Raw genomic sequence first — 24,113 nt, forward strand, 5'->3', positions numbered from 1 at the left:
TGTTTAAGAAATGAATGGTCAAAGATTTTTTAAATTTTTCCTTAATTTTAAATGACTGCTTCAAAAGGCATCACCTCCAAATGCCAATATACAGTTAAAGATTTTGTGTTCTCCAAGTTACTAAAATCTTTAAAGACACCTTTTCTTAAGAATAATAAAGTATGACACAGATACATAATAAGCCTTAAAAAATACCTGAGAGGTCTTGCCTGGGGATTGCCTGCTTCTACATATGGATGTAAATAATCCTTTATGTAGAGGTCAGCAGCACTATTAGAATGGGTGCAAATGAGGATCCTGCTGAAATAAATGGTGCAAATAAAAAGAATGATAAAACACAAAACTACTCAAGCAGTATAATACCAAACAAAAGCAGTGGCCATCTTAATATCAAACATTTCCCTCAACCTACTCATCAATCTCCAACATATTATTCAATGATGTTTTCAGGAAACTACTACTCTCTAAGCTATAAAGAAAACAAGTTTCCCCAAATTACTTTTAAATCTAACACACAGAACTTTATGCACCCAAGTCTCTCGGCTCCAACGTATATCACAATTCCTTAGCAGACTTGGGAGTTCAGATGGCTATTTAAAAGCTGTCATTTTCTATGTTGCCAATTTTTAAAAACAGTATGTTTTAAAAGAATTCAAATTTTAGTCCTTTGGGGTTTTGGTGTGGGTCTTTTTCTTTTCCTTTGTTGTTTTTTTGTTGTTGTTGTTGTTGTTTTAATTTTTCCAAGCTGAATTAATATGGTCTTGCTAGCCTTAGCTTTGTACTCACAACAAGGACAGAGGTTGTGGCCTAATGATGAAATCGGAGCACACATACCACCGCCTCACCTCGTCTCCTGCTGCTGGAGTATGTGCTTGACAGCCTGAGCTAGAGTGAATGTTTTGCCTGTCCCATAGGGTCCAATGATGAGAACAGGAGGCAGCTGTATTGAAAGTGGAGTTGTAATGGCCAGGACAGCCTCTTTCTGTTTTGCATTTAGCCGAGGATCCAACTGCTCATCCCATTGTCTACAGAAAATAAAAATTTATTGTAAACACATGCATCTTACAAAAAAAACACAAGCCTAAATTTTATTGAACCATTAAAAATACTGAAGAAGCAAAGCACCTACAAAAACAAAAGTTTATTCTCAAACTTCCTTTCAGAAATATACCCGACAGAGTCGGTACGGGGTGCTTCACTATGTTGATCAAAACTCACTTTAATTACTTTGTCCGATTCCAAGTGCAAAAAGATTGTGATAACTAAAGAAAGCACACACACTTCTAGTCTAGCTGCTACCAAGTCTATGAATAGTAATGGCAATGTCTCAAAAATTTAATTTGCCTGTTACATAAAAAGATCAGGAAACTTTTTTTCTGGTAATAAAGAAGTATGAGTTTCTTTGCAGAGCAAGTAAAATGCAAAAGGGAGACAAACCAAATTTCAAATTCTAGTCCATTGAAAGCTCTCTTTAGTGAAATTTAAAACAAGAGGCAAAGAAGAAACCTATATGTCCCTAGTTAAGAGATTATTAAAGGTTTACAAAGCTCTTAATTCAGAAAAAGGCAGTTTAAAAAAAAAAAAGATATCAAAGAGGGACAAATGCCTGGGTGGCTCAGTTGGGTAAGCATCTGCCTTCAGCTCAGGTCATGATCCCAGGGCCCTGGGATCTAACCCCAAGGCAGCATCCCTGCTCAGCAGGGAGCCCATTTCTCCCTCTCCTCCCTGCTCATGCTCTCTCACTATCTCTGTTTCTCTCTCTCTCTCCCTCTCAAATAAATAAATAAAATCTTTTTTTAAAAAAAAAGGTATCAGGCGCCTGGGTGGCTCAGTTGGTTAAGCAACTGCCTTCGGCTCAGGTCATGGTCCCAGAGCCCTGGGATCGAGTCCCACATCGGGCTCCCAGCTCCATGGGGAGTCTGCTTCTCCCTCTGACCTCCCCTCTCATGCTCTCTCTCACTCTGTCTCTCTCTCTCTCTCTCTCTCAAAATAAACAAATAAAAAATATTTTTTAAAAAGGTATCAAAAGTCAAACAATAAGGAATGTTTTCTATTATTTCCCCCATACACATAATGTACTTATGTCCTATTTTTCAGGGTAGAGAACACCTGTCACAGTAGCACAAATGGTTGCTGTAATGGGATCTATCTTACGAGTGTCCCTTCTATGACTTGGCTAAGTTTCGAGGATTTAAATGGATAGCAGATGCTACAAGAGATCAAACCAAGTGGAGAATCAACAGCATTCTTTTCCACAGCTACAATTAAAATACTAAATATTGCAACAACTATGGTAAAAATGATAGGGATGTAAACCAAAATAGGAAGGGTGTGTAAAGAGATGCTTAGAAAATTTACATTCAAACTGCCTACAAATACTCCTGCAAGACGCAGTTTGGATGGGAAAATTCCTTCTCTCCGAGGCTGTACTCTACAGTAATCAGAAACCAGTTATTCCTGGAAAATCTTAAGACTTTCAGTTTTAAAAAAGTGTAACTAATGCTATATTCGGACAGATAATTTCAAACAAACGGAAGTCTCTGAGGAAATGTAAAACTTTAGAAAATAAACTTTGACTATATAAACACGCCATTAATTTTTTCAAAACTTAAAATTTTTAAGTAAAAAACAAAAGAACTCTGACCAATGGCACTAGATTTCCTGGAAACCATTGACTAAAGATCAAGCTTTTGACTTCAAAGAATCTCTCATCATTAGACAGCCTATTTATTCATAATTCTGCCAGCACCTCGCAATGTTCCACTTTCTGTAAAAGAGGAAATTACTTTAGGTAATCGCTAAATCTAGATCTAATATATGTGGAAAACCGTGGAACGATTCCTCTGCTACTGAGCCTAGACAGCTAAAACACTCCATTGCCCTCCCTCCTCTGCTGGAGCTCCAACTCTGGTCAATGAGCTTAAAGGAAAAGGCCCCTCTGAAGGGCTTCTTCCCTGACTCAATAAAACACAAACAAAGCCTCACTAGGAGGAAGCCCTTCTTGCTCCTCTACATTCCTCCTTCACCTGGCTGGAAAGACATCCTAGTAAACAAAACTGCTGCCACCCTCTTATAATCAAGAGGTACCAGACGTCAGGAAGAAAACCAGCATGAAGAAAATCAGTATGCTCTAAGGTGGAGAGCAGGGGAGACCTCAGTCCTAGGTGGTACTGTGGAGCCCCTGCAAGTCCTGGACCACCTACCTACCTCTGGGCGTCCATCTCTACTTGTTTAAGCCACAGTTAGTTCAGTAAACTGTTACTTGCATCCATACCTGACCCCAGTGGCTCCTTTACCTATACATGGGGATAATGACTTGTGTATCAGATGGTCTTTCTAGGATCAAATGAGGTGCTGTTTAGAAAAGCTGTTTAGGGGCGCCTGGGTGGCTCAGTGGGTTGGGCCGCTGCCTTCGGCTCAGGTCATGATCTCGGGGTCCTGGGATCGAGTCCCGCATCGGGCTCTCTGCTCAGAAGGGAGCCTGCTTCCCTCTCTCTCTCTGCCTGCCTCTCCGTCTACTTGTGATCTCTCTCTGTCAAATAAATAAATAAAATCTTTAAAAGAAAAAAAAAGAAAAGAAAAGCTGTTTAGAAAAATAATTGAGCAGTTAGTGCTCAATTAACATTAGTTTCTATTACCACGTTCACTGAGGACTCCAGAAAAAATGACATATTACTTGACCAATACACACTTACAAAAACAAACAAAACTTTTAAAAACATGCTCTAATTCTTCAAATGTGGTGACTTCAATGAACTTATAAATGAGACAAATAGTAAGTTATATATAAAAGTATCGATCTAAGACATTCATGACGAATTTATAGGTACAGCTCTAAATATATTATCTCTTTATTTATACAGCCCACTCTACTTATCAACTGCTTCAGTATAAATAAATGCTTCAGAGCAGATCAGAAACCATCAATGCTGGTCACCTCTACAGTTTCTGGTCATGAATGAGGAGGGCCAATGAGCACAAGTTGTCTTTAGTGTGCCACCTGCTCCACAGAGGGAAGATGACTTAGAATACATGTGCCAGTAAGACCCATCTCGATTTTCACAGTTTAAAATAACAGTCTCAGGGCGGCTGGGTGGCTCAGTCGGGGAAATGTCTGTCTCCGGCTCAGGTCATGGTCCCGGGGTCCTGGGATCAAGCCCCACATCAGGCTTGATGCCCAGCGGGGAATGTGCTTCTCCCTCTGCCCACCCCCACTAGTGCTCACTCTCTCACTCTCAAATAAATAAATAAAAATCTTTAAAATAAAATAACATAGTCTCTTCAAGCTCATTCTGAATAAAAATTACTTAAACCCTGAATCACACTAATTCAGAGTCCTTTTTTTCCCCTGGTCTAATGCATTTTTATAATTAGTTTACAGACCACATGCTCATTTATCTATCTGTATTCCACCTTATCCCCAAAAAAACTTTATACGGCTAATGGTTTCTCAGTATATTCCCCCACTCAGACACCTTTAGTTACTATTTAAATTGCAGTGGTATGGAATCTCTTCCTGCTCAGACGTTTTCTGATACTTGACATTTTCTTAGTTACTTCTGCAGTTAACCCTTGCAGTCAGTTGTACTTGAATATACCGTTATGTACAATATAATTTTGAGAAGTAAACATATCAAGTACATGCCGAAAAGTTTACTGGTATGCTCTCACATTTGAAATCTTAATTTCCTTCTTTAAACTTGAAACTCTAAGTCAGCTGAACATGTCATACATTAATAATGTGTAAGGCCCGGTTGAGGACTGACAGATAAATGAGACGTGGTCTCTTCCTTCAAAGACCTCAGAGTGTAACAAAAACTGGAAAAATGTACGCAAGTGACAAAAATAATAAGGGAGAATAATAAATATATTTATATTTAAATAAATATTTAAATAAAATGAGAATAATTGTGCTTGAAAGCACAAAACTAACTAAATCTAGCCCACAGAAGGTACTCAAGATATTTTTCTTGGAAAAATGAAAATGGAAGGGTCAGGCTTATCTCCTTGAAGGAGAGAGCAGTTGAGCTGGACTGAATCTTAAAGGACAGGTGGATCAACAGATAACACTGGGCAAAGATTATTTCAGGGAAAGAAAATCACTTATAGATAAAAATGGCGGGAGGGGGAAACTCTGAGCTTGATGGGTAGACAGTGTCAGTTTTGCTAGACAAGAAGGCTCTGGGGAATGACTGCATGACAATGTGAATATACTTAACACTACTCAACTATATACTTAAAAAGGGGTTTAGAAGGTCAGTTTTGCATTATGTAAATTTTACCACAATTTTTTAAAAATTTATAAGAAACTGGGGTGCATGGGTGGCTCAGTCATTAAGCATCTGCCTTTGGCTCCGGTCATGATCCCAGGGTTCTGGGATCGGGCCCCACACTGGGCTCCCAGCTCTACAGGTAGCCTGCTTCTCCCTCTCCCACTCCCCCCTACTTGTGTTCCCTCTCTCACTCTGTCTCTCTCTGTCAAATAAATAAAATCTTAAAAAAAAAAAAAGAAAGAAAGAAAGAAAGAAAGAAAAAATTAAGTGTAGGGCCAATTAAAGAAACTTCATGGTAACTCAATATGGCTAGAGCATGGGGATTTAGAGGGGAAAAGGGGGGTGTCAAGTAGAAAAAGATAGAAGAAATCTGAAGCTACGGCTGAAAAGCCCTGTTAATAGGACCACATAACAAGAGGACGGCATTCGCCCGCTCGGACTCTCCACATATCAAGGAGACACCCTCAGAGATATGTAACCACTGAAATGAAATGATTATTTTAGCAAACTAACTGTGGCAGAAATATGTGGGATGGACCAGAGAACGGAGACAGACTACAGGACAGGAGACCGACTGACTATAAGGTTCCTTACGTAGTCCGGCTCTAAATTATACACTGGCTGTAAGAACGGAAGGAGGAGAAAAGGTACAGAGAAAGCGAACCAAATGGGAACTGAGAAGACTGGAGTTTTACAATTATAGATCACTGATTACTTCCAGGACAGTGAGGAAGTGGAAAACGGAGATCACAGGATGAGTATAAAGAACAGTGGAAATACATAAACTACTCCTGCTTGTGAATTTTGGCAATAAAATGAAGAATGCAAAAAAGATAGTTAAGGGTAAGTGAAACAAGGGAGAAATGATTTGGGTTTTCTGTTGTAAGGCATCTTGTGCTTTGTTCTGTTTTTAGAACCGAAAGAAATAGAATGTGAGGGGAAGAGCTATAGGCCACCTCTAGGCCTGGCCCATAAAACTTTCCTACGTGATCCCCTGTGGTCATTCTTCCCCTGCCTGCCAGCTGGATGTCAACACACGGGGTGAAACCATGGAAACCACTTACTGAAGATACCAGGGCCTCCATCAGTGGTGGAGCAGGGCCACCCGACCATGACTGGAGTGACACAAGTGATAAATAAATAACCTTCTATTGTGGAGAGGCACTGAGATTAAAAAAAGAAAGGAATAAAAGGTGGAAAGAGCAGGGCAGCAGCAGGGGTCAAGAAGATAAAAACTCAGGGAAAAGGACGAGAAGAAAGATGCAGTCATACAGCCGTCAGGGTTAGTCTAGAAACAAATCAGAAGTACCCTTATAAAGACCCTTACAAAGATGTGCCAAAGTGAATTGAAGCAGGAAAATATTTATACAACCCTTAACCTGAGAGCAGTTTCTGAAATATTATCTATGATAAAAATCATTTTAAATGAACTGTTTGAACCACTTTTAAAAGATCCTAATTTTCCCATTCAATTTATACTCAGAAATATTCCTGAATCGCTTGGCATTCTATCAAATTAAGGTTGTTGAGAAGAGCAAGAGAACTCATTTAGACTCTGAGGAAAAGTGAAGAAAGTACATGATGAAACTCTAATGTTTCCTTTCAAGGGCTTTTTCACTCCCCTTTCTCTACTAATACACGGCTCCTGGAGAGTATGGCAAATTTGCTTTAAAAACTATATTGGCATTATTTGATACAGAAATTCAATTTCACTTCTAGTGAGACATCTCCTTTTCTGTACCTGTTAGGACTCCAAGGTATGGTTGGAGTCATAGTGGTGTCTGGAAACAAAACCCCGTTGTCCTTGATCCTGTCTAGCGCATAATGCATTTCACAGAGGGGTAATCGATTTAATTGAAACTGAAGTTCAACCTGAAACACAAAATAATTTTTTTTTTAAATGCATGAATGCAAACACCAATGCTTGCAGCTTGCTAAAAATTTTTGTGGAGATAACCTTTTAGGGAAGCCAAGTTTAGAGATTCTCTTAAGTGCAATGTTATTTTAATAAGAATTATTATGGCTAATATTTGCTTTGTTTACTTACTGTCAGGCACTGTAATATGCACTTTACATAAATTATCCACTTACTAGTACCAGTGATGTATATATCATTATTAACCTTATTTAACATCTAAAGAAAATGAAGTACTTATGAGTCACTTAATATCTAAATAAAGGTTATCTTGTTCCACCATATTCCTATGAATACTATATTTGATGAAATCCGTAGAACATCTTAGATATTATCTCTTAAGTGGTTAAAAAAAAAAATCAGGCCCAGGACACTGTATCAATTTACTATGAATAAATAACAATCACCAAATTTTATGTTTAAAAAGAAAAATAAAAATAAATAAAATTTTAAAGAAGATTGGCTCTCCAGTTAAATATGGCAGAGTGAACACACAGAAACCACAAAGAGAGGAGAACATAAGCAGATACAACCTCCAATGAGAACTGTCCCTGAATGTGGCTTAGTTTCCTTTAATCTGTTCTTCTATTGCTGATTTAAAATTCTCATCAGAAAGTTTGGCCTCATGTAAGACTGAAACATTGTAGATGTTACTTAATTACCAAACTGGTTTTCTCCAAGAGTTACCAGAGGTCTAATTCTCCACCCACCTCTATAACACCTCAAAATCAACTGCATTTCTGGTTAGAACAGAAGGTGGAAAATCAAACCAGAATTCTATCAGCTGACAAGGACATTACAGACAACCATAATTAAGTTACCTCACTTCAGAACACACCTGTGTGTCATAATCAGGCCGAAGATTAAGTTCTTCACAGCATTCCCTGGATATCCTTAAAAATATATATTCTTTTGTTTTTTCTTCAATAGTAGCTTCATAAACCTTCTCTTTGGTTCCCTGGGTCTGTACTAACTTCTCTTTAGGGACTGGTAATAAATAAACAGCATTGACTTTGGTCATCACCAGCCGTCCAGCCAAAGTATCTTCAGAAAGTGTTTCAGTAAGCTTAAAGCGACCAAAAAGTTGTCCATTCTGAGCATACTTTGCACCTCCAGAAACTCCAGTGAGCATGAAACTTGCTAGAATCTGCAACTGCACTTTAAGGTTGAACCTAAATCAAAAGTAGAAAACGAGTCTGAATGTTTTACATCAAAACAAAAAAACTGGAAGAGCAGAACAAAATAAATCAAATTTAAATGTACAAAAACTTAAAACTCCATCAATTCCATTCCATTGAGCTACAAACCATATATTACCTTTCTGCCATTAATCCAAGCTGGAAACAACAAAACTTTTTTTAAGTCAAAAAACTTTCATCTAAGTTACATAAAGGCATTTACTTAGTTGAGCTGAAGAAAACAAACATTTTTAAAACCTGAACATTTAAGGGACACCTGGGTGGCTCAGTCGGTTAAAGCATCTGCCTTCGGCCTGGGTCATGATCCCAGAGTCCTGGGATCGAGCCCTGCATGTGGCTCCCTGTTTAGTGAGGAGGCTGCTTCTCCCTTTGCCTCGCCCCCCAGTCGTGCTCTCTCGTTCACTCTCTCTCTAATAAAAATCTTAAAAAAATAAAATAAAACTTAAACATTTAAAATAAAGCTAAGTATGGTATTTTAATAAAATGAAATGTTATCACATGTTAATTAATTCAGAAGTCTGCTTGAACACTCCCTGGAACCATTAAAACTTCAAAATCCCCTAAAGCCAGACGGAAACACAGCATTGAAACTAAAACGGACCTTCATTAAACTGAGGCTTTTCAAGTACACAAAAGATTCAAACTGTGAAATTTTTCTTTCAATGCTGTTAACGAATAACATCCAGAATAAACTTTTGTTCATGACTCCACTGAGACAGATCCCTTGCGGAATTACAGAAAACAAAGTTAAGAGCTAGCTTGTCAGGCAATGGCCGGTGCACTCACTTCCACTCCCGTGTGTACCCATGAGTGTGAGAAAGAATGTGTGTGACAAACAAGTACAGAGAATTGAGCTACCTGGTCAAGAAATAGGAGGTGGAAGAAAGATTTAAACTAACAGCTCTCTCCTTTGCCATTCTGAAACGGTGCCGCAGAGAGAAGACAAAGCAGTTAAAGAGGAAAGGTAACATTTTCTACTTTTTCTTCAGAAGATTTCAAATTATGTGAATGAAAAAAATTAAGTTCTTTTAAAATTTAAATATCCATTTGTGGAAAAAGGCTACTTTTAAATGGTACTACTGAACTGTCTTCTTTTCAAATCTTCTTTTGTATGCATGATGCTAAGAATATCTTACAAATTCTTAAGGAAAAAAAACTTTTTTAAAACACTCTAAGTTTTCTTAATGAAAACATCTGGAGTTGCCTGGGTGACTCAGTGGGTTAAGCCTCTGCCTTTAGCTCAGGTCATGGTCTCAGGGTCCTGGGATCGAGCCCTACATCGGGCTCCTTGCCCAGCAGGGAGCTTGTTTCTCTCTCTCCCTCTGTCTGCTTACTTGTCATCTCTATCTCTCTGTCAAATAAATAAATTAAATTTAAAAAAAAAAGAAAACATCTGCTTACAATATTAGGAAAACAAATCTAATTAAAACACCATATTAAGGGGCACCTGTGTAGCTCAGTTAAGTGTCTGCCTTCAGTTCACGCCACAATCTCAAGGTCCTGCAATAGATCCCACATTGGGCTCCCTGCTCAGCAGGGAGTCTGCTTCTCCTTCTCCCCGTGCCTCTCTCCCCACCCTCATTTTTTTTTCTCTCTCAAATGAATAAATAAAATATTTAAAAAGAAGAAAAGAAAAACACCATATTAAAATGTTGAATGTCCATTTTTATACTTTAAGTTAGAAAAGTAAAAAGTAAAAAAATAAAGTAGAAAAGTATAAGAATAGAGAAATATTGTTACAGAAATCTTTAAGTAATATAACATATCTGAATAGCTACTTATGCCTATAATAAATAATAAGAGCTTACAAGTTCCATTAGTAACCTAAAAACAGAACACTTAAACTCCAAAAACATGTATAAGTATATACTAAAGTTAGTATTTAATGATCCAGCTCTAATGAGGATTAAATGAATTCTAGCAGTATTTGCCATGTGTGTGGAATTATTAAAAAATCATGTTATATTTTTCTCATTTTCTGTGCATATTTTCCTAGATCCAAAACAGAAAAGTAGGATGATAATTTAAAGAAATACAGTTTGTATGTTATCTAGTTACATTTGACTCTAAATTTAAAGACTGGAACGTGCACTAAGAGTCACATAAAAAGAAAATAAAAGTATATTACACTCCCCAGTTTACATATAATCTGTATTGACCTGCCCTTTTTTTTTTTTTTTTTGGTAATACAACATATGCTTTTAAAAAGAACAGGAGCCCATGGCTTATTCACACTTTTTCAAATACAGTTAAATTTTTACTTTCCTTTACTCCACATATATGAGATTTACGGTCATTAAACGTTTTCAGAGAGGAAAGAAATTTCTTATAGTGCATTCTTCATTCAGAAATGGTCTCTTTGGGGGCGCCTGGGTGGCTCAGTTGATTAAGCATCTGCCTTCAACTCAGGTCATGATCCCAGGGTCTTAGGATCAAGGCCGGCTTCCGCCTCCCTGCTCAGCAGGGAGTCTGCTTCTCCCTCTCTCTCTGCCCCTCCCCCTGTGAGTGCGTGCAGGCTCACTCGCTCGCTCTCTCTCAAGTGAACACAATCTTTAAAAAGAAAAGAAGAGGGGCGCCTGGGTGGCTCAGTGAGTTAAGCTTCTGCCTTCAGCTCAGGTCATGATCTCAGGGTCCTGGGATCGAGCTCCACATCGGGCTCTCTGCTCAGCGGAGAGCCTGCTTCCCCCTCTCTCTCTGCCTGCCTCTCTGCCTACTTGAGATCTCTGTCAAATAAATAAAATCTTAAAAAAAAAAAAAAAAGAAAAGAAAAGAAGAAATGGTCTCTTTGCTGCTAAAGTTGATATACAATTTTTTAATTTTAATTTTTTTTAACTTTGCAACCACTTTCTACTTCTTGAAACTCCCTCTTCTATTGACTTCCCAAAAGTCATACTCTCTAGTATTATTCTTACCTTTCTAGGAGTTCCTCCATCCTCCACCCAAGCACTGGCCACCTGCTAAAAGTCCACCCTGCCCTCTTCTTACTCTGTAGGTTCTCATCAGGTGAGGTCAACCTCCTAGATCTCTCAGCTCAGGGCTGTAAACCCAACCATCAAACAGACACCTTCGCTTATATGCTCTTCAAACTCAGTATAAGCAAAACACAGTCACGATCTGACGTCCCCTTCTGTCACCCCAAACTAGTCTTTCCATGTATTATATATCTTAGGCAACAGCACTCTCATCAACCTAGGTGCTCAAGACAGAAACCATGTTATCCTTGACCTGTGTCTGTCACCATCCTTCAATCCCCCATCATACATTCACCAAGCCCTCCTGCTGGTTCCTCCTCCTCCTAATTCCTCTGCATCTTAACATTCTGAACATGGATAACCGTAACAAACTCCTAACATGACTTCTTGTTTCAAATCTATACTTCATACCACCACCAGAGGATCTTCGCAAAATTTAAGTCTGAAGATAAGCAGCTTCCTCTGGCTCTAAGGGTAAGGCTTAAACAGCTTTCTCTCACCACCCCACCCAACCCAACATGAGCCCTCCATTACAGCGATGATGACCAACTTGCAATTTCCCCCAAAATTCTATCCTCTTATTCTCATATCCTGTTCCTTCCAACAATTAAGATGTAAGAACCTTAACATACCTTTGTATTCTTCATCTGACAATTTTACCTGGTTTTTTTTTGTTTTATTTTTGTTTATTTTGTCTTAAATTCAGCCTAAAGGGGCACCCTGGTGGCTCAGTAAGTTGAGGGTCAGACTCTTGGTTTTGGCTAAGGTCAAAAACTCATGGGTTATAAGACAGAGCCCCACATCGGGCTCCCTGCTCAGCAGGGAGGCTGCTTGAGATTCTCTCCCACTACCCATACCCCAACATGCGCACAGGAGAGCACTCTCTCACACTTCCTCTCTAAAGTAAATAAAATCTTAAAAAAAAATTTTTTTCAGCTTAAACACCACCTTATTCCCAAAAGCCGACTTGATTCCCTCCTTGACTTGACTATCCTCCTTCTCCCCACTACTGTGGGGCAGATGCTCTCCTGTGGGACCTTCGTGCTTTCCTCTATTGAAGTGCTTATTACACTGTATTACAACCCTATATTTATAGGTCTGTCTCCCTCACTGGATAACTTATTCTAAGTTTATTTTAATTCCAGTTAGTTAACATACAGTGTTATATTTGTTTCATGGATTACAAACTTTTGAGGAAGAAAGAAACATAGTGTGTTTGCCTTAGAATCAGCAGTGGCCAGTCTAGAATCTAACACTTTGAATACTCAAAAAAATTTGTTCATTGAATTACTTTTACATTTTCATAATAACCTGATTTTTTTCAGGCAACATATTTCTATTTTGACTACTTTATACTATTCCCCAACAAATTCTAGAAATTGTATAATATTTTCTCAACTAAGGCAATATATTAAAATTTTTCTATTGCATCTGTTTTAGAATCTGCCATCCCAAAACACCTGATCACAATTTAGCAAGCATGAAAAATTCACCTCAGTCTTAAAGCAGTAACAGAATCCTCTTATGACATTTAGTTGTACCTTACAACAAAACTCCTAAGGTAGAGGCACTAGAAAATAAAAGTACTAAGAAATAGAGCTTTCTCCCAGAAGATACATCATATGTTCAAGATACAGACATAATATAATTTCTGGTAGAAGTTACAGCTAGTAATATTTAATTTTCAAGAAGATTAACAGCCTAAAAATAAACTGTATTAGTAAGATATCTTAAGTATTTAAAACAACATATATATTTTTAAGATTTAATAACTCAGAAATACCTAGAATACAAAATATATTGTACAATTAACAGAGATATTTCTTAATAAAAAGAAAAACCATCTTTCTATTACTGCTTGCCACGTTTTGAAATCAACCTTAAAGCTTATATAATTCCTAACATTTTGGGAAACAGCAGAATAGCAGCCAAGCAAATTTGGACCAATTTAATATCAGCTAAAAGAAATATGGCTCTATCAATCTTAGCAACAGTTATATCTCTCGAGTATAACTTTAAAAGACTTTCAAAGCTATATACAGAATTTCACTTCACACAATTTCTGACTAAATGAATGATAACAAAAATCAACCAAGGTAATAAGCCAATACCTGGATTTACTGAGGCAGAGCAATAGAACTCAGGCAGACCCAACAGAGACCTCGCCTCACCCATCTTAATGACGAAATGTACATCCACACACCAGGCCTGTCATGCCAGCTGTCAGCACCGAGAAGCCACGGAAACCTGATTAGGCACACCGCTACACAGTTTAATGGACACAACAGCTTCAGCCAAGAGTCAATTTCTTTTGAAAATGTGCATCTAAGAATCAGATAGCTTTCACTTCAAGGTAGAATCATAATTGAATGCATATCAACATGTCGCTGAAGACAAGAGAAATACTTTTTTTTTTCTTAATCTTGAAAGAACTGAAGGGCATTTTCTAAAACTTAAATGAAATTCAGTATTGTCTTTACCACCCCCACACATCTCACACTAGAACTTAACATAAAAAGAAATCTTAATTTCCAGACCGCTTTAAAAAATCATCCCTTTCTTTAAAGTAAAAAAAATAAAAAGATAAACTTGATTACTACATCCAAACTCAAGCCAAAATATATTCTGTCTTTTTTTTTTTTTAAGATTTTATTTATTTATTTGACAGGCAGAGATCACAAGTAGGCAGAGAGGCAGGCAGAGAGGAGGAAGCAGGCTCCCCACGGAGCAGAGAGCCCGAGGCAGGGCTTGATCCCATTACCCTGGGATCATGACCTGAGCCGAAGGCAGAGGCTTTAACCCACTGAGCCACCCAGGAGCCCCTATTCTGTCTAATCTTGAGAGGCTTCATTCAATCCCATATTCAAGGAAGGAATGCTAAGGGTAACCATGTAAAAATATAATCCAAACTTTACAATTAAGATGTAAAAACCTTGACATTACTTTCATGATGAGCAATATTCTGCTTCAATTGTCAAAGTTCTGAGGCACCTGGGTGGCTCAGTCAGTTTAAGTGTCTGCCTTTGGCTCAGGTCATGATCCCAGCATCCTGGGATCAGGCCTTACATTGGGGGGGTCTCTGCTCAGCTGGGAGCCTGTTTCTCCCTCTCCCTTTGTCCCTCTTCCCCCACCCCAGCTCATGCTCTCTCTGTGTGTGTCAAATAAATAAATAAAATCTTTTTTTTTAATTGTCAAAGTTCACAAATGACCAATACATTCTCTTGATCTTAGGAAATAGCCTATTAATCATGGCTAACTCTCACTACATCTCAAAGAAGCATATTCCATTGCATACAGAATACATTACTACTGTCAATACACATCCGAGTCATTTAGAGGGACGACTCCGTTTACCCAAGCCACTGTCTTCTGGCTTTAAACTGAGTCTCAATCCACAGCAAAACATTCTTCACCATTCTAATGGTGACATGGGTTTGCTTTGATGACTGGTATTGATGAAACAGACAAGTAAAAGGATCCAATCAGACGGCCCGAGGACCAAATCCAACCTTCAGCCTGTTCTGTATAGACCTTAACTAAGAACAGTTTTTACAAAAACAAGAAATAAAACAAGACAAAACAAAGAAGCTATGCAAGAAGGACTATACCAAGTCCGTAGAGCCTTTAATATTTACTTGCTGGACCTTTACAGAAAAAGTTTGCTAAAATAGTTTAGTAGCTGCATAGAGAGTCCCTCAAATTCATTTTTTAAATACATCTTTCATGTTATTTGTGCTTAAAGAATTAACAATCAAATGTGAATTAAATTCAAGGCAACAATAAAATTAATATATTAAGTTCAAAGGGGAAAGAAGGAAAAAACAGAAAATACAATTCTTTTAAGTATATATAAAACTTCATCAACAATTTTTCAAAATCCTTCAGTTTATAGCTATTTGTCCCTCGTCCATCTGCTTACAGACACCCTCTGTGAACTCCATCTAATAACTAAGACGATTTTCTTCTTGGTATGTACACAAACTCTATGCTGTACTTCCCAAAATTTTACAAGCCTGTCAAATTCAGAAGTTTAATTTACCAGTCTTCACATCCAGGGGGTCTCCTCTCTGGGTGAGAGAACCACTGGAAATTTTCAAATTCTCTAATATAGTACTATCTACTTGTCACATTAGACATGTAGCAATATATTCTCATTTCCATCTTTAATGAAAGATTTTATTTATTTATTTGACAGAGAGAGATCACAAGTAGGCAGAACAGCAGGCGGGGTGGGGGAGAGCAGGCTCCCTGCTGAGCAGGGAGACCAATGCGGGGTTCAATCCCAGGATCCTGAGACCATGACCTGAGCCGAAGGCAGAGGCTTAACCCACTGAGCCACCCAGGAGTCCCCTCATTTCCATCTTTAAGATCCTTCTAACTCTTGTGTAGTTAGCATAAATATAAAAAGTGATCCTATAGACTTATATTCAATTTGTAAACATCCCTATTTGAATCAGTAACTATTTTAAAGACCTAATTTTAAAGATTAAAAAAAAAAGAGAGAGAGAAAGCTCAGATGTTCCTTACTACTTCTTTTCATCTCTAAGGGCAATTTTATACCTGAATCACCAAGTACTGCAACTGATAATATCCTAACCTTCTATTTCTTCGTTTGCTTTTTCTTATTATAATAGTAACATGTGGTCATTATACAACATTTCAAAAATAGAGAAAACCACATTAGAACATAAAAAGGGGGGCAACTGTGTGGCTCAGTGGGTTAAGCCTCTGCTTTCGGCTCAGGTCATGATCCCAGGGTCCTGGGATGGAGCCCTGCATCGGGCTCTCTGCTCAGCGGGGAGCCTGCTTCCTCCTCTCTCTCTGCCTGCCTCTCTGCCTACTTGTGATCTCTGTCAAATAAATAAATAAAATCTTTAAAAAAAAAAAAAAGAACATAAAAAAGGGACCCTTGGGTGGCTCAGTCGGTTAAGCACCTGCCTTCAGGACAGATCTTGATCCTAGGATCCTGGGATCGGATCCCAAATTGGGGTCCCTGCTCAGCCTGCTTCTCCCTCTCTCTCTGCCCCTCCCCCGTGCTTGTCTCTCTCATGCGCATGTGTGCTCTCTGACAAATAAACAAAATCTTTAAAAAACAGACCAAAAAAAAAAAAAAACATAGAAATTACTCATTTCATCAACACATAATGCTTAACTCTTTCTAATATTTTTATATACAAATATGTTCATATGTATATACACTCATACAAAATTAGAATTACAGTTGATGCTTTCATAACTAGCATATTTTCCCTTTAATCGTATCATCAGCATCTTTACTGTTCTGAAAATTCTTCAAGAACATAATTTCAATACAGTAGTCCCCCCAATATCTGCATGGGATATGATCCAAGACCCACCATGAATAGTGCCAAACCCTATTTATACTTTGTTTTTTCCTAACCATTCATACCCATGATAAAGTTTAATACATTGGTACAAAAAGAGGTTAACAATAATAAAACAAGTATAACAATATACTATAAAAAAAAAAGCCATGTGAATGTGGGGTGTCTCTCTCTCTCAAAATATCTTACTGTACTGTACTCACACTTTCTGTGATCATGTGAGATGATGACATGCCTGGGTGATGAGATGAAGTAAGGTCAATGACAAAAGCCTAGTGACGTAGCATTAAGCTGTCACTGACCCTCTGATGACAGATCTCAAGAAGCAGCATATGCTTCTGGACCACAGTTGATCTCAGGCAACTGAAACCACGGAAAGGGAAACCACGGATGAGGGGGAACAACTGTAGTCATAGAACACTGGATTATATGGTGATATCATAATTTACTTATTTTCACTACTCTTTGAAAGACAATTACGTACAGGCATCTTTAACTTCACCTCCGATTCTTTCTTCAGGATGATTCCTCAGAAGTAGAATTACTACACTAAAAGGTTCAAACCTTTTAAAGACCTTTAATATAAACTGCCCAAAAAACATTCTCCAGAAATATACCAACTTGAGTCTGCCACAGGTGTTCATTTCACGTTGCATGTATGCAGGTATTTCCAAACCCCTCTTATATGGGCTTTTTTTTTTTTTTTTTTTTTGAAGATTTTACTTAATAATTTGAGAGAGCGAGCAAGCAGGGGGGAGAGAGAACTCAAGCTGTCTCCACACTCAGCACAGAGCCTGACACAGGTCTCGACCCAATGACCCTGAGACCACAACCCGCCCAAACCAAGAGTAAACGCTCAACTGACTGAGCCACCTAGATGTCCCTTATATGGGCCCCCAAAAAGCCCTTATAAGGCACTCTTAGAGTGAACTTTCATCCACTTAGTTTCTTAATCAGAATCTGATGTCCACAATTTTGTAGGGTTCATTCTTGTATCTGTTCAAATTTCTTTTTTTTTTTTTTTAAGAGAGGGAGAGAGCACAAGAGCAAGTGCGGGGGGCAGTGCAGAGGGAGAGAAAGAACCTCCAGCAGACGCCATGCCCAGCATAAAGCCCAACAGGGGGCTCCAACTAATGAGCGAGATCATGACCTGAGCTGAAATCAAGAGTCCTACGCTTAAGCCACTAAGCCACCCAGATATCCCAAATTTCCATTTTTAAAAAATTATTTTTAAGGTAATAATCCATAAGCTTATTGATCTTTAGTTATAAGTTCTGAGGTAACATATATGGAATAATTTTTAAACCTGAACAAACAATATTTATTTGTTACATTTAAACAAGTGTAAGTTAACACACAATGTTTTCTGAATTTCTAATATGGTACTCCAGAATAGTCTCTTAAGATTCTGGTAAGCTTTTAAACTCCATTTCATCCCAATATTCACAATTTTTTTATTTTTTATTTTTTATTTTATTTTTTTTTTTAAAGATTTTGTTTATTTATTTGACAGACAGAGATCACCAGTAGGCAGTGAGGCAGGCAGAGAGAGAGAGAGGAGGAAGCAGGCTTCCGGCTGAGCAGAGAGCCCGATGCGGGGCTCGATCCCAGGACCCTGGGATCATGACCTGAGCCGAAGGCAGAGGCTTTAACCCACTGAGCCACCCAGACGCCCCTATTCACAATTTTTTAATCAATGTTTTCTTTACTGAGGAAAAGGAACCTATGACCATGTAAATAACATATATGCTATTAATAATGTGAATATACATGATACAAGCCACTGTCCTTGTTATTTTTTTTTTTCAAGGTTTATTGAGCGATAGCAAAGTGATAGTACAAAGCTCCTGAGGAGGGAGGGGACCCGAGAAGGTTGCCTGGTCCTCGTTATTTAGTATGACTATTTCATTAGAACTGTACATGGACACTGTTAATAAAAGTCTTGTAAGAGACCATCAGTGGCCATAATTTGAAGTCTTAAGAGTAATGAAAAATATATTCTATATAACATTGTAAATTTTACAAGTATTTAATTTCAAATTAGATATGTTCCAAAAGCTAGATCTATAAATAGAGTAACACAGGTATTTTTTTACTTTTCTTTCTCTGAATATATTCCTTAATGAGTGTTCAGTATCTATTAATAATATTAATGATAAGGTACCAAAATAAGACATCTTGGGAAAAAAATAGGTCGGTTAGGCTATACCTAAAGAGAAAACTACTTATAAAAAATACATTTATGTCTTGGGGCGCCTGGGTGGCTCCATGGGTTAAGCCTCTGCCTTCAGCTCTGTCATGATCTCGGGGTCCTGGGATCAAGCCCTGCATCGGGCTCTCTGCTCAGTGGAGAGCCTGCTTCCTCCTCCCCCTCTGCCTGCCTCTCTGCCTACTTGTGATCTCTGTCAAATAATAAAAATAAATTTAAAAATATATATATTTATGTCTCATAACTATGGTTCAGTATTTAAGGCTTACTTCCATTTTATTGAAAAAGTGGAATGCTACTACCAAATGACTTCATTAATATATCTTCCTTCACTCAAACTTTCATTTTTTTAATCTTTTAAAATTTATTTTATTTATTTATGAGAAAGCGAGCACGCATCCAAGAGCAGGAGGTGGGGAGTGCAGAGGGAGAGCATCTCAAGCCAACTCTACACTGAGTGCAGAGCCCAATGCAAGGCTTGCTCTCACAGCTCCAAGACCATGCCGAGAGCCAAAATCAAGAGTCAGATGCTTAACCAAGTGAGCCACGCAGGTGCCCCAAAATTTCATTGCTAAGATTACTTCTCCTATAATGACTCAAATAAGCTTTTGGGTTTTTTGTTGTTCTGTTTTAAGATTTTATTTATTCATTTGAGAGAGAGCAAGCAAGTGAGCATGGAAGAGTGCACAAGCCAGAGGGAGAGGGAGAAGCAGGCTCCCCACTGAGCGGAGAGCCTGACATAGGGCTCAATCCCAGTACTCCGGGATCATGACCTAAGCCGAAGACAGCCGCTTAACCGACTGAGCCACCCAGGTGTCCCTCAAATAAGCTCTTGGATTTACCCTCGGTCTCCACCTGTGGCATATGGATAAAATGTAAAGTATGTTAAAGCATTTATAAGTGTCTCAAAAGGTATTTTACTATTAACAAATAGTTTTCCTGAAGATTTAATTCATTTCGTTTTCTTTTTTTTTTTTTTTTAAAGATTTATTTATTTGACAGAGAGAGATCACAAGTAGGCAGAGTGGCAGGCAGAGGCGGAGAGAAGCAGACTCCCTGCCAAGCAAGGAGCCGGACCCGGAACTCGATCCTAACATTCTGGGATCATGACCCAAACCGAAGGCAGCGGCCTAACCGACTGAGCCACCCAGGCGTCCTTCGTTCTTTTTTTTAAAAAATATTTTATTTATTTACTTGAGAGGGAGAGAAAGAGAGTAAGAGTGAGCACAAGCAGGAAGAGGGGCAGAGAGAGAGAGAGAAGCAGATTCCCCGATGAGCTCCTAAGGAGCCTGATGCGGAACTCAATCCCAAGACTTTGGGATTATTACCCGAGCCCAAGGCAGAAGCCCAACATACTGAGCCGCCCAGGTATCCCCAATCATTTCATTCGTAAAATTACATTCCAAAATATGTAGTCTCTTTCAGTTTTTGTACATTTATTCAACAAATATTTACCGAGCACACACTCTGACTACCATTAACAGAAAGCTCCTGTGCAGCAGGAACCGTATGTTTGCATCCCAGCACATGGCAGTCTTGCAGAAATGAACTATATACTGTGCACCAGGGAGGCCGAGACGAACAGGACACAGCACTAAACAACAGCTATTGAATAACAACTGTTACTACCTCTCCTCACTTAGGCACATCTCCATTTTAAAAATAAAAAATACCATCGAATGGGGAGGGGTTTCTTTTGAAAAAAAGTGCTTCTAAAGTAACTTACTTGCTGACTTCTTTATACTGGGCTATCTCCTCAATATAAAGAAGGTCATGCAGCCGTGACTGATAGTTGGTCTTGGTCAACGATTTGTCTAAAACGGACTGGGTAAAGAGCTGGTCAGCAGAGAGAGGAATTTGGTATCTGATAAGAAGGCTCTTCTCCAAATCAGTAGTTTCATTGGGTTCAAAATCTATAATAGTCTTAGAAGAAGAATCCCAACGCTTAGCTGTGGTTACTAGCTGTTGTTTTGCCTGCATCAGGTATTCAAGATCTAAATGGAAACAAAAAACACATTTATAAAGGAACACAACATTAAAATTCCCAAATAATACATTACACATTTTGGTAGGAGCATTTTATATGCTAGAGCTCATAATTCTTAAAAACAGAACAATACAAAAACTCATTTGACAGAGAATCTTCCCCGTATCAGAAATCTTTTGTCTAGCTTAACAAAATAACATAAATAGGAACCCATGTAAAAAAAAAAAAAAGAAAAAACCACCTTTTTTCTTTAACATTAGGATAGAATGTAACAAGAAAAAAAAGTCATTAACATATTGAAAATACAGATTAACATTTAGAAATTCACTGACAGTCAACAGTAATCTGAACTGCAGGATAAATTCCTCCTGAGATAAAATCTATCAGGTGACAAATCACTTTTCCCTTCCTACTACCAATACCTGCCCATGACAGCAAGACAAGATCAGAAACTGTGTCTTTTCTTGTGTAGTAAAGCACAGTGAAACTCTCTGAAAGTCAACTTACGACAAACAAATATCTTTTAGGAAATATTCATGTAAAAGTACTGCTAATTCCTCATTAAAAGATGAGACGATGTACCATTCAAATGCCATTTCAGAAAAATTCAGTTTAGCCTCAGTTACATTATACCGTTAAGTAGGACACAATGTCAAAATGAAGGACTGTTCAAATTCTGACATCTCTGGGAAAAAAACCATAGCACAGTCCCAGCACAGGGTGAAATTTATCGTAACATAGATTCTGAGCACTGGGCAGGCACGGTCTGACTGCAGTGCGTATGACATTTTCTACTTGGTGGAACATACATATCCCTGTAAATATGAAACGTAACTAAAAGGGGAAAAAAAAGTTGCCTGACTGACTCATTAGGCTGAGATCCAGTTTTAATGTAACATAATTGAAAAGATGGCTTCACAAATGAGGTTAAAACTGGGGAAGATATAATAAGAAATTTAAAGAAACATCAGCTGGTCTTCAAAACACAAAAATGTTACCCTGTACTATCTTTGCAATGAGAGAACAAGGCATAATTGCCATGTACAGCTTAGTGAGAGATTTTCCTATATTAAAATGTTATATATAAACTACAAACATATTAAGCATAATCATCCAAAAGACATTTCTCAATACTAGAAAAGTTTATCCTAATATCTTAGTAAAGATTCAAATGTAAAGGACCTAATTTCTTGCCTTTGCTCCTTGAAAAGGTATTTCTAGATGCCACTTTTAAATATTTCTCAAAGGATAAAATAAATACAACTATAATCATCAAGTTTTAGGATGGCCTGCATTCTTACAATACACTGGATGAGATGAGGATGGTGTTTTTGCAATAGCTTCAAAAGTAGAAGTTTCATAAAGTAAACTAACCATATTTTCTTCCTAAATCATCCAAAATGTGGGCCCTGCCCTTTCGTTCGTTAAATCATAGGTACAAAAAATATTTAAGCTACACAAATGCCAACATTTCTAAAAGAGATTATACTACCACTAAAAATCAGATGATAATCATTGTCAAAAAACAAGGATGCACATAAAAATTTATTTTCCTTAATTCAAAAGTCAAGAGAAACAGCAATGGTACAGTATGACAAACCAAAAAAACAGCTCTTTAAAAATAAAAACTAAACTCCATACACTCTCAAAGAATCACTGTAATAGGTAATAAAAGGATGTCCACTATTTGGAGATAGGGCAATTGTATTTCATAATTTTATTTTAAATAAGAAATTGAATCAGACCATGCCTTGATCAACATTATGTTCATTCATATTCTTTAAAAAGCCACTAATTATTTCTAACCGATTTTTAATTTTAAGTAACTGGGATAATAAGAAACCGAAAATAATTGAGCTTTCCTTTTAAAAACATTTTTGTGTCACCTATTTAGTATGCAAAGCAAATTACACAGACAGTCATTCTACTCTGGACTACAAGTACTCAGTCTTTCAGGGAAAAGTGGCATAAGAAACAGTGTTTGTTTTTCTCATCTTACCTAGACAGTGCCATGATTTCCGCCCTGTTTTTATGAAATTATTAAAATTCGTGTCTCCAGCGGGTAGCACAATTTCAAAACAATTCCCAAACAATGTTAAATTTATTTTTAAGTGACTATAAATATACCACAGGAGAGGGGAGGGTTCAAGGAACAGAAAGAAGAACCATGAAAAACATCCATGTGTGCCAACATCAAAAAGTCCACAAATTACTGATCTCAGTCATTAACTCAGACATCAAAAACGAACTGTGGCCAGCAACTAGTAAGGACATATTTTGCCAAAGCTACTGCTCTTTCCCTACTTCTTCTGAACTGAGACAAGCTTTTCTGCCTCCAATCCTCTGACTTTTAAGAAGCAATTTATTAGGCCTTTTCAAACACCCACCTAAGTTCCAGTCCTTAAAAGTTGTTAGGTCTTAAGAGTCCCTGTTCAAAGACTTTTTTTCTTAAAGATTTATTTATTTTAGAGAGGAAAAAAAGGGACAGAAAGAAAGGGAAAGGGAGAAGAGGGAGAGAGAGAGAGCAGGGGAAGGGGGGGGAGAGAGAGAATCTCAAGCAGACTCCCCGCTGGGCACTGAGCGTGATGCAGGGCTCGATCCCACCACCCCGAGAGATCATGATCTGAGCCAAAATCAAGAGTCGGATGCTTAACTGACTGAGCCACCCAGGCACCCCTTAAAAGCCCCTTTGCAACTAGTGGAGGGAGAGGAGGTTCCCCATGGGTAACATTACAACCGGGCCTCGCCGCAGCCACACCTTCGCACACAGCAGCAACCGCCAACATCTGAACCACGCATATGTGCTACCGGGGGCCGCTGGGCCAGTCCATCCCTAGAAAGCACTTTTCTTCAACCTAGATGAGGCTAACATGAAAAACACTCTGCCAAGAAGACAAGTGGACAGGCTAAGGATCAATACTCCGAAAACCATGTATGGAGAGCTTAACACTGACTTACTAACCAACTCCTCCAGTAATAAATCCCAAAGCAAATCTGACAGAATTATAAACCTGTAGGACCTGTTACCCTGAGATATGGTAGGCAGAAGCTATAAACATACTTTAAGAGAAATTCAGAAGAAAAAGTTAAAGATAATTAGAATATACCTAATTTTTTGAAGATAACATAAGGGAAGAGTTGCTACTTCCACAAACAGAATTCAAGCTTGGAATGCCTAAGTGGACACAAGACACGCTTCCCAACTTCCCTGGT

The 24,113-nt window shown here is 38.1% G+C and overlaps 1 protein-coding gene across 1 annotated transcript in view; it reads right to left on the reverse strand.

Moving 5' to 3' along the window:
* Window positions 1-24,113, reverse strand: part of HELZ (helicase with zinc finger) — a 169,419-nt gene that overhangs the window by 82,775 nt on the left and 62,531 nt on the right. Inside the window, 5 exon segments of the mRNA XM_047706136.1 lie at window positions 196-300; window positions 846-1,025; window positions 7,015-7,145; window positions 8,027-8,360; window positions 20,640-20,907. Coding sequence (XP_047562092.1) covers window positions 196-300; window positions 846-1,025; window positions 7,015-7,145; window positions 8,027-8,360; window positions 20,640-20,907 — 1,018 coding nt within the window.

Source organism: Lutra lutra, chromosome 16, assembly GCF_902655055.1.
Source record: "Lutra lutra chromosome 16, mLutLut1.2, whole genome shotgun sequence".
Classification (NCBI taxonomy): Eukaryota; Metazoa; Chordata; class Mammalia; order Carnivora; family Mustelidae; genus Lutra; species Lutra lutra.